The sequence below is a fragment of the Hipposideros armiger genome, unplaced genomic scaffold, assembly GCF_001890085.2.
Source record: "Hipposideros armiger isolate ML-2016 unplaced genomic scaffold, ASM189008v1 scaffold_127, whole genome shotgun sequence".
NCBI lineage: Eukaryota > Metazoa > Chordata > Mammalia > Chiroptera > Hipposideridae > Hipposideros > Hipposideros armiger.
Window position 1 is genome coordinate 2,339,054 of NW_017731477.1, and position 12,028 is coordinate 2,351,081.

General features: G+C 38.6%; 1 protein-coding gene across 4 annotated transcripts in view; it reads right to left on the reverse strand.

The window, feature by feature from the left end:
- The window catches only part of PTBP2 (polypyrimidine tract binding protein 2), an 81,470-nt gene extending 70,611 nt beyond the window's left edge, over positions 1-10,859 (reverse strand). For all 4 annotated transcript variants that reach the window (XM_019648863.1, XM_019648862.1, XM_019648861.1 and 1 more), the window contains exons 1-2: positions 10,632-10,859; positions 8,977-9,007 (exon numbers count right to left, since the gene is read on the reverse strand). In XM_019648863.1, coding sequence (XP_019504408.1) covers positions 8,977-9,007; positions 10,632-10,639 — 39 coding nt within the window. In that variant the 5' untranslated portion in view covers positions 10,640-10,859. The remainder of the gene's footprint in view (positions 1-8,976; positions 9,008-10,631) is intronic.
- Between the last annotated feature and the right edge of the window lie 1,169 nt (positions 10,860-12,028).

Here is a 12,028-nt window from a genome sequence, read left to right on the forward strand (position 1 = left end):
CTGATCTGCCTCGCCAGAGGAGAGCACAATGATGGTGCCAGCTTGGGCCAGTGAAGCAACGTCCTCCACAACTAGATTGAAGAACAAAACTACAGCAACTTGTCTGTTCCCCTTCCCCCAATTCCTCAGCGCTGTTCCCCTCCCCGCAATTCCCCAATAAAAATCTTAAAAAAAAAAATAAATAAAAAAATAAAATAAAATACGTATTTATTAAAAAAAAACAAAAAAACAAAAAAAAAACCACACCTTCTCTCAACGGTAGCTCACACCAAACTGACTGCACCTAAGGTTTGACGCACCACTTCCTCTATTGAAGAACCCTGCCTTTCCGTGGGATGGCACTCAGCAGCAGCATTCAGAGCATTTTGTGATCACAACATAAAGGCTTCATGCACATATGGCTTCTGGCAAGGCAATTTCTGTCAAATAAAAACATTACAGTGCGTCCTCATCCACCTTATTCACTGGATCTGAAACCATACGACTTCTGGCTTTTCTCCAAAGTTAAAATGACCAGGAAATGTAAACGTTTTGAATTGATTCAGGACATCGAGGCACCCATGAAAGCGCAACTGAAGACACTCACGAAAAAGGACTTCCAGAACTGCTTCAGAAAGTGGCAAGAATAATGGGATAAGTGTGTTCGAAGTGAAGGGGAGTATTTTGAGGCGGATTAGTGGCAATGTGTCTTACTGTAATAAATGTTTTTTTATTTAAACATTCACCATATTGTTTCATCACACCTCACACAGTTGGTGATAGAGGAACAATAAAATAAGGTTTGTGCCCTCAAGAAGCATCTATTATGCCTCAGTGTTTTTGAATCACCAGTTTCTAAAAAGTTCTGTCATTAAATGGATACACTATAAATGTGTGTAATTTGAAATCCTAATATAAATACCATAGCAGGCATTATATAGCATTTTAAGAAAAATCAAAATCTAAAAACCCAAGAGTTTTAAATAACAAGCATACCTATTACAAACAACCAGTTACCTTCAACTATTACAAAAAAGTTAGGTTTAGCATTATTTCATTGTAATTATCTAAGAAAGCCAATGATGGTGAATTCAATAGCAATATCACAACTTAAACTACGGATTTAGCAATTTATAACTAGTGCTTTCACAATAGTAGTGAAGCCCAAGTTGAAAAAGGCTAACACCTTATTTTAACAAATGGGTCCTTTATTAATTGTCCAGTTCTATAAAGGCTTCATTTAGTTAACTTACTAAAAAGAGAACTGCTACAAATTTCACCATACTTAAAATTTGCATCCAAGAAGTTAACATTTTACCATATTGAGTACCACCTTGTATTATTCTGCAATCATTACATGCGTTTCTGTCTTCCCAAACAATAGGCCCATTATTTTGCAAGGATGTCACACAGGCCAAATGTTTAAGAGTATGGAAATGAAACCCCTGAAGTTAATTACAAATTACAAAGAATGTAAAAAATTTTTAAAGAAATGCAACAAACTTCAAAATTAAAAATTCACAAAATTCCTTTCTTGTTTTACAGTCTCATTGAGCTAAACAAAAAGGAGTATAATCAATGAGAAGTAACTGCAGCAAATTTATAAGGGTAATGAAAAGTGAGATTTAAACATATCCAAAAACAAAATGAAATTATAGCACTTAATTCAAATATATTTACGTGCCCCAAACTATATGAAAGTCAAAAAATAAACTCTAAAAAAAGTAGCTACGATGCATATGAATCAATTTTCTTTTCATACAAAGTTGTAGCAAACGAAATTAAGATGATCATTAAAGAAAGTCACATATACAAAGAAGCAGTTCACGGAAAAGAAATATAAAGTCAAATTTTTTTAAATCTCACCCTTCAAAATATAAATTACAAAACACTTTAAACATAAAATTAGCTGATATTCTAAATTTTTATAAAACTCAAATTGGTAAGGGTATGTGAAAACAGACACTCCCAAACAGTTGTAGAAAACAAATTAGTAGAAGCATTCTTTTGGCATTGTAGTTTCATAAACTTTTTAACTGTAAATTTCAATGACACAGCATTATTACTTCTATTTTAAATATCCACACTTTCCAACTGCAAACAGAATCAAACCAAAATGTCCATCAGTGTAGGAAATAAACCGTGGTGTGTCAAGCAACTACATTGTGGTGCATCCATATAACAAAAAAGGAGGTAAATCCGTAACTGCAAAGACCATATTATGTAATTTAAAGAAAAAAAAGTGGACTTCTACTTCCAGTCAAGATGATATTACGTGGACATTTGCCCTGTTAAAAGAACCAGAAAAAAAAAATCACACAAAATATACAGAATGGTTTTCAAGACTGCTGGACACCAGAAAATGATGGACAAGGGTTCACAACAGTCAGAAAACAAATGAGGCTGAGTCCATGATCACCCTAGCTTACTCTCTTGAGACAAAGTCCAGGCCATGACACAGCTCAGATGGGGAAGCCAGGCCAAATTTCAAAAACTCCCTGAGTTGAGAAAGAGCCAGAGTCCAGAGACCCAAGCAACTAGAATTTTTATGGCAGAGTACCAGAGAAGAAAGAACTGCAGAGAGAACTCCAGATCTGCAGAGAATCCCAAGTATTCAATACACGTACATAACTATAATAAGGAAGAAGATATTTTTCTTATTTTAACCTTTTTAAAAGATAATTGGTTGTTTAAACAAAAAGAATGTAGCGGAATTTAAAAGATATGTAGGAGTAAAATGTAACACAACAATAGTACAAACGCCCAAAGTGCAGAAGTATTCTAATATTTACATATTATACGTAAAGAGGCACAAATAATCCTTGAGGAAAAGCTGTGGTAAATTAGAATTGTATGTTATAAATCCTAAAACAGCCACCAACACAAAACAGAGTTAAAAGCTCATCAGCTAACAAGAGACAAAATAAAATTTAAAAAATCCAAAAGGAAAAAGGGAACAAAGAACACAAGGGACAAAGAGAAAACAAGCAGCAAAGTGGTTAGTTTTAAAATTAACCATATCAGTAATAATATTAAATGTGTAGTCTTAAGCAAAAGAAGAGGGTGCAAGATTGGATTTAAAAATAAACTCCCCATGGGCCGGCCGAGTGGTGCGTTGGTTAAGAGCTGGCTTGGGACGCTAGCTCTGAGCAGCAGGCCCTCGGTTCGGATCCCACATGAGGGCCAGTGACGCTGCGCCCTCTACAGCTAAGATGGTGAACAACAGCTCGACCTGGAGCTGGGCTGCTGTGAGGCGACGGTGTAGGCTGCAGTGGGGCTGGCCAGCAGCTGGCGTGCGCTTTCATGAGCTGCCGTCCAATGGCTGGCGACCCATCTGCCTCAGCCAGGAAGAGCGCAATGATCATAATACCAACATGGGCCAGTGAAGCGACGTCCTCCACAACTAGACTGAAGAACCGAAGGACGGCAACTTGTCTGTTCCCCTTCCCCGATTCCCCAACGCTGTTCTCCTCCCCCAATTCCCCAATAAAATCTTTAAAAAAATAATAATAATAATAATAAACTCCCCACTTTATGGTGTCTATAAGAAACACACTTTAAGGACACAAAAAGGTTGAAAGTAAAAGAATGGAAAAAGATATACTGTTTCCCCGAAAATAAGACCGGGTCTTATATTAATTTTTGCTCCAACCATCTTTTATCCATGTACAAAAATCTACATTTATTCAAACAGTCATGTCTGGCTGACGATCTTAACTGGGGCTTATGTTTGGGGTACAGCTTATATTGCAAGCATCCTGAAATATCATGCTAGGGCTTATTTCCTGATTAGGTCTTATTTTTGGGGAAACACGGTACCACGTAAACTCTATTTGAAACAAAGCTGAGATAGCTGTAGTAATATCAGAAAAAGCAGACTTTTAAAGCAAAAAATATTATGAGATAAAAATGGTCATTACACGAGAACAAAAGGGCTAATGAATGTATCAAGAGGACATCCTAAACATTTATGTACTAATTATAAAACTTGGAAAACACAAAGCAAAAACTGGTAGAACTCGTAAGGAAAAACAGACAAATGCACAGTTAGCTTTCAATAGCCTTTTTCTCAATAAGTTATAGGAAAGACAGAGAATCAGGAAGGATACTATCAGTAAACATGACCTAATTGACATTTATAGAAGACACCACTCAACAGCAGAATTCGCAGCCCTATTAAGTGCAACTAAAACTAACAGAATATATATTTGGTCCATAAGTCTCAACAAGTTTACAAAGATTCAAGTTTTACAAATGTTTCCTAGTCATTTAAATAGAAATAACAGGAAGATACATGGGAAAATCCAAATATTTGGAAATTAACATACTTCTGAATAACCCACAAGTCAAAGAAATAAAAACTACTAGAATGTATTTTGAACTGAATGGAAATACGTATGTCAAAATTTGAGGGATGACATGAAAGTAGTACTTAAATGGAAATACATAGCACTAAACCTCTATTAGAACAGGTATTAAGTCAATATTAGCTTCAATGTTAACTAAGTACAAAAAGAAGAAAACTAAATACAAAGCAGAAGAAAAAAACAGCAGAAATCAATAAAATAGGAAACAAAACACAACAAAGACTTAATAAAACCAAAGGCTGATTTTGGATTATTTATATTAATAAAATCAATAAACCTCTAGCCAGGCAGATAAGGAAATAAAGAGAGAAGACACAAATTACCAATATCAAAAACGACAGAGGTGACATTACTACAAATTCTACACATTTCAAAAGTATTAAGAAGTAGTATTATGAACAACTCTATGCAAATAAATTCAATCACTTAGATGAACTAGACTAATTCTATAAAAGAAAAATTACCAAAGCTCACTCAAGAAGAAACAGATAACCTGAATAGTCTTTTATCTATTAAATAAATTGAAACATGTAGTTTAAACCCTTGCAAAGAAAACAAACACCAGGCAGACACAGCTTCACAGATGAACTGTAACCAAACATTTAAGAAAGAAATAATTTCCTAATATTAGGAACCAAGTAAGGATACCTATTCTCATCACTTTTATTCAACAGTGGTAACTAGATATCATAGGCAACAAAAAATGGCACACAGATAAGATAAATGGTCTACATAAAAATCTGATGGCATCTATAAAAAATGCTATTAGATCTAATAAGTGAGTTTGGCAAAGGTGTGCAATACAAGAGCAATATGCAAACGTAATTTGTATTTCCAATATACTAGCAACAACTGGAAATTGAATTTTCTTAATATTTAACAGCACCAAAAATAACTAAATAGGGGCAAATCTGACAAAAAATATACAAAATAGGTACACTGGAAACTCAAAACATTGCTGAAAACAATTAGAGATCTAAGTAAATGGAGAGATAGGTTCAATTTTCCCCAAATTGCTCTATAGACTGAAATTAATTCCAATAAAATCCCAGCAGGCTTTTTTTGTAGAAACTGACTCATAAAAATGTAAAGAACCCAGAAGAACCAAAACAACTTTGAAAAAGAACAAAGTTCTACTTATTTCAAGACTTAACGTAAAGCTTCAGTAATTTAGACAGTATGTTTTTGGCTTTGCCATAGACCAAAAAAAAAAAAAAAAAAAAAGGAGGGGGGGTGTCAGCAGAAAAGAATACAGTACAGAAATAGAATCATACATATATACACAACTGATTTTTGACAAAGGTGCTAAGCCAATTCAATGGAGAAAGGAATAGTCTTCTCAACACATGGTGCTGGAAAAGTACCATGTATAAGAGGCACCCTTTTTTGAAAAATTTGGGGACTAAAAACTGGGTGCATCTTATACAGTGGTTGTATGAGCGCAAAAACAAGCGTGAAAAAAGCGGAAAATGCAAGTTAAAAAAATCACAACCACTGTATAAGACGCACCCAGTTTTTAGACCCCAAATTTCTTGAAAAGCAGTGCGTATTATACATGGGGAAATAAAGTAGATGTCCATATCCAAAACCAAAAAGTCGATTCATTCTTTGTACAATTTAAAAATTAACTCAAAAAGACTTAAATGCAAAACCAAAAACTTTAAATTTCTATTAGAAAAAAAGGAGAAAATCTTTGTGACTCTGGGTTAGACAAAGATGACTTAGATCTTACATAGATCACCAAAAGGGTGATCCACACAAGAAAACTGGTAAGCTGAAGTTCATCAGATTTCAGAACTGCTGCTCTTCAAACGACACTGTTGAGAATGAAAACACAAGTGCCAGAAAATATTCTGATAAGACTTGTAACCAGATTGAAGACTTCTCAAAACTCAGTAATAAATAACCCAATTTAAAAAGTAGGCAAGAGATTTAAACAGACAATTCATCAAATATAAAACCCTAAGTTTACCACTTCATACCCACCATGTCTGTAATCGACAAAGATAACATGCATTGGAGAAGATGTGGGTGGACTGGAAATCTCATACCCTGCGGTGGCTACATAACATGGTACAACCACTTTGGAAAATAGTATGCAGTTCCTTAAAAAGCTAAAGATATGTCTACCATATGTTCCAGCCATTCCAATCATAGGTATTTCCCCAAGAGAAATGAAAGCATATGTTCACACAAAGACTTGTACAAGAATGTTCATAAGAGCCCCAAACTGGAAAAATCCCAAATGTCCTCCAAGAGTTGAATAAACAAGTTGCTGTTTACTCATACAATGTACTATTATTAAGCAATAAAAATGGACTACTGATATACAACATAGGTGAATCTCAAAATAATTAAGCTGAGTGAAATAAGCCAGACCAGGGACGGCCGGTTAGTGCAGTTGTTTAGAGCGCAGCGCTCATAACACCAAGGTTGCTGGTTCGGTTCCGCACATGGGCCACTGAGCTGCGCCCTCAACTAGACAGAAACAACCAACTGACTTGGAGAATGATGGGTCCTGGAAAAACACACTGTTCCCCAATAAAGAAAATAATAATAAGCCAGACCAAAAAAGGGTACATATTGTATGATTCCATTTATTTAACACTCTAAAAGAAAATGCAATCTATAGTGACAGAAAGCAAATCACTGGTTGCTTGGAGAAAGAAGGCAGATGGGAGGGATTATTATAAAAGGACAAAATTATACTTTCGAGGGTGATAGATGTTCATGACATTGATTGTGGTAATGCTTTCATAGGTGTATAAATATGTCAAAACATTGTATACTTAAATGTGTGTAGTTTATATCAAATATCTCAATAGAACTTTTTTTTTTTCAAGGCAAGATACAGGCCAGCACACATGGCATGAATCCATGTGAGTAAATAAACAAAGATATTTATGGGTGGTAAAATAAACTAATAATTTCAGGAATAAACGCACTAGAAATACATTTTAACATAATTACCTACCTACACCTAAGAAATAGGACTGGGAATCAGTGACAAATACTTTGCGCTCTAAATTTTTAACCATGCATATTACTTTTATTTTTTTAAAGTATGAAAGCTTTATTACTTGTATATAGGTCTGACATGAAAGCAAAAATTCTTAACCACCATCCTAGAAAATTATATAAAACATAACTTTATTTTTTATATTAAATAATGAGGTAAAAATGGTTAGCAATTATTTTTATATCATTTTCTCCTCAAACTACTAATACAGAAAACTGGTAAAACCAATAAACCCTATCTGAACCCTATTCTATTCCAAGTTTCATTTCTCTCTGCCTTCTCATTCTGGGTCGTCTAGTTCTTTCTCTCCTCATCCACTAGTAGTGGACAACTCAGATTTGTATCATTTATTCTTTAACAAAATTCACTTTCAGAGGATATTTGTTTGGATGGTAATTACAATATCGACATCTTGCACTCTTGAGCTATTCCTCATTTCAAATGCTATATCTATCTCAACTTAGAAAGTATCACTGCCAAATAATATTAATTTACTCCCCCCCATCTACATAATATGAACTTAAAGCATGGACAAGTATCTAGTTTACTGTAAGGCAGAGGACAGGAAAGTAATCTAAAGACTATCACACTGCTATGAATGAAATTTTAAATTTCTAAAATATGTTTTGAATAGTCAGCACCACTGGACTAAGCACACAGCCTCTCAAGACTACTCACACACTTGAAAGGGGAAAAGTTTCACTGAATCCAACAAGTATTTGAGGAAAGTAAATCCTCACTTAAAAAGTGACTGATAGGTCTGCAACTTTAAGCAAAACAACGTATCACAAAACCAATTTTGCCAAGACTAACTGATATGAACAAGAGTTATAACAGAAAGTTATTTGAGGACCTGATGTACTAGGCTTAGATGATGTTGTGCCAAGCTTAGAAAATATATAAGACAAGAACCATGCCCTAACAGGGCAGACAGGCTCACAAACACAAAATAATAATCATGATGTTAAAATGTTCTAGAATTCAAGGAAATAAAAGGCCTACTCATTTGAAGTAAGTTTTAAAGAATGAGTAATTTTTCTGGCCAAAAAGTGATTGAGGAAAGATTCCAAACGCTCTCTATCGTTAAGGCCTATCTTCCTTTAATAGAAAGACAAACCAGCTCTGCTGACTAAAATTTAAAGCTAATTGCCTGAACAAGTTTTTTGTTTTAAGGATCAGGGTAACTGATTTCAAATGTGGCTTAATATTGGCAAAACTATCTTAGTTTTTATAAGACGAAAGAATAAAAAACTTAGATTAATAAAATTTTATGATTTACATCCAGTCACTTATCTGCCCATTTAAAACCTTAATTTCCCCTCAGAAAACTGGGGTATCATTTTATATTTACAAGAAGCCACATCTGAGAGTATCTGTAATCCCTTGAACACTATTCACCGCTACTTTAAAATGTTATTCTCACTGGGTGCCTTTCTAGAAAAACCTATCGTTGTCTATTTAAAATCTAAACCATGTGACTCAACTTTAAAAATGAAACACTTTACACTTGGGTTTGTATTATAGTTTTCAAAAGCTTTGTAAAAAGTTCCATTAATGATGTTAACAGTAGATTCAGCAATCCAATTTCCATTTGTTTCAATCTTTTCCTACCTTCACACCAACTGCAACCTCAGTGACAATTCTGTGAAGGAAAAAAAAAAATAGTTTCAACCTCCTGTTATTGTTCTAATAGTCATTGTTCACTGAAACTTGTTAGGGTAGTTTATCATTCAAAAATCTTCCACTCACAATACAGAAAAAAAACAAATACCCAGCAGGTCAGTGACACTTCTTTGTAATATTATCAACTTGGTTTTCTAGACTTTCAAAGGTGAAACAAAATCCACTACACTTACAGTATTTTCAAACACTTTAAATAGCAAAAAGAACAGAACCCCAAACATTATAGTGCCATGTCTACAAAGCTAGTACACTTGGGTTAATAATTTAAAACTTAAATCAACTCTAGCAATCTTGAAACATGAATTCCACTGCAAGTTTTGCCATCAATATTTCCATGTTGATCTGGGGGACCGCTTAACTTCTCTGGATTTTTGTTTCATCAGGAAAATAATCCCTGGATAACCTCTAGGCTAAATTTTTAAGTTACATTACTGTTAACTTTTATATGATCTTCCCTTAGTACCTTTAAAAAACAGGAAACTCCAGATGCTTAATCCAAATAAACTCCTTTTTACTTCTGACCCTTCAAATACTGTTGCTGATTATAATAAAGGTATCTTTTAAATGACACTTAATATCCCAAACGGGCTGAATAAGCCAGATTTTGGCCCTAAAGGGTGCCTCCTTTCTGACAGTTAAATATATATATACTGAGTCTTCAGATGTGGAGCCTTAGCACTTGGGAGACCCTGGTCCATTGCCTCACCTCACTCAGCATCATTCTATCGCCACTCGGCCTTGCAAAGATGCAGCAGGGCTCTAGCTTTTTGTAGTTGTTGTTTTGTTTTTCCAAAAATTGGTCAAAGCAGCTCAAAAGATGGGCCTGTGTTGACTATCTGCTCGCTTCTGCCATGGCTGTTGGCCTTTGCCCATGTGACTGACGCCGACCACAAACACTTCGTGTTTTTGATAATTACATTGCTGGGCCCTTGTGCCAAGCCTTGAACGTTCTCAGGCCCCACAAAAAGGCATTTTCCCGGCCTACCGCCCCCACTCCCAGACTCCAGTGAAAACAAAGGAGTGTGACATCCGCCCTCCCCCTTCCTCCGCCGCACGCCTCCCCGCCCCCTCCCCAGCGGCTCCCACTTGGCTCCGGCGGCAGCTCCCGCCGCCCGCATAGCCCCAGCCCGGGCGGGCCGGGCGGCTAGGGACAGCCGGCAGGCACAGGAGGCCTGTCCCCTTCGCCCCCAGGGTCCCCCCAGGCCTCCCTCTCCGGCCAGCACGCTCGTCGTGCTCCCCCGGGTCCGGGTCCCAGGTTACTGATCGAAATGGCTCCGGGAGGGGGCAGGGCCAGCGAGGCGCTCGGGGTGTCCGCCCCATCCCCCGCCGCCGCCCGCTGCCCTCTGGAGTCGTCACCCGCCGCCCCCCGTGCCTCCCCAGCCTCTGAGCCCCTTTCTCCCCGTTTTCGCCGCCAGAGCCGCCGGGGAAGCGGCAGGAGGGGTGTGTGCGATGGGGCGGGGGTGGGTAACAGCAGACCGACTCTGGGAGGGGCCGCCGGGGAGTCCCCGCTCGCCCCCGGCACGGGCCGCAGGGGGCCCGACGCCCCCCCCCACACACACCTCCTCGCCAGCCCCGTTACCTACCCGTCCATTGCCGAACCGGACAAAGGTTCGCTCACAGGAACCGAGCCACGCAGCCAGCCAGACACACAAGCGGCGAGAAAATGGCGGCCAGGGCTCGACGGAAATTGCCGAAGGTGCCGGAGCGCACGGGGCTGCGCGCGGCGGAAAGAGACGAGCGCGCTGGCGCCCGACTGCGGGCGGCGCGCGGCGGGCGCGAGGACGCGGGGGAGTGGGCGCCTCCTCCGTCGCGGCCTCTGTGCTGGGGACGCTTGGGGCCCTGCGTGTCCCTGGTCGGGCCTGCACCTGCGGGGCGCCGCGGCCCGATTCCTTTTGGACGGTCACCTGAGAAAGCCCCTGCAGTTCTCCTGGGGCGGAGTGGGCGGCACACTCCACGCCTCGGGCCCCGGACCTCGGCAGGGTGGGCAGTGGACTGCAGGACGGCCCCCGCTTTTCTTCTCAAACCCCAACTTGGCTACCCTTGACCTACGTGAACCTAGGAAAAGCGATCTTATAACTTTCCTCCTGTGCCAGCTTGCATCTGCAGACCCTCTCCATCCTCTAAAGCAAAACAAAACAAACAACTTTGCCCCATGAAACAAGACCACTGCCCAGTGCAAACAGTCCTCTCCAAAGCAAGATCTCATCAGACTGAAACATAGGCCTTTGCTCCCAGATACCTGTAGCTCCATGCCAAGTGAAAGAAAAGATGATTCTCACTTCACTCGGTGGAAGACTCATGGGCACCTGTAGGAAATAGTCACAATACCCTGGTTTAAAAAGAGCACAGGTGAGATGTTTTAAAGAGTTGGTGAGAAACACGCTACCAATGAGTAAAATCGACCATTTGGGAGCGCGAAAGGTCAAGTGCAGGTGTGAGTGGTTACTGCATCTTGACCATTGGTTAGACAGGAAAGAACCATCAAAATGGACTACATAAACTGATTTTCTTTTCTCTTTGTCTCACAGTCTCAGTTTTCATTTTAATAGCATTTTGGACATTATCCTTTAATGTGTTTAATCAGAGGCTCTACACAGTTTGAAAAGGCAGCCACTTTGGAAAAGCTGTGGGTAACAGTTCCTTTTCCTCTCATTCACCCCTCACCCCCAATCTCGACACACACACAAATGCACTTTTAATCCTGAGAAATGAAAAATATTCCCTAAATCGCTCCAGCTAGTCTCAGTGTCCACTCTGGGTTTTCCTTCAGGCAAACCTCTTAACTCTACTAATTGGAATTTCACTGCACTAAGTGGTAGTTTCTGTATAATTCATTTATCTTATTTTTAAGTTGAACAAAACTTAAAAGAGCATCTTGTCCAAATATTTTTTTTCTAGAACTCTTCAAAGCACTCAACTATTAATTCCTGATTTGCCTCAGGAACTGACAATCCTTGGGAAAAAAAAAAATCATTTCCTG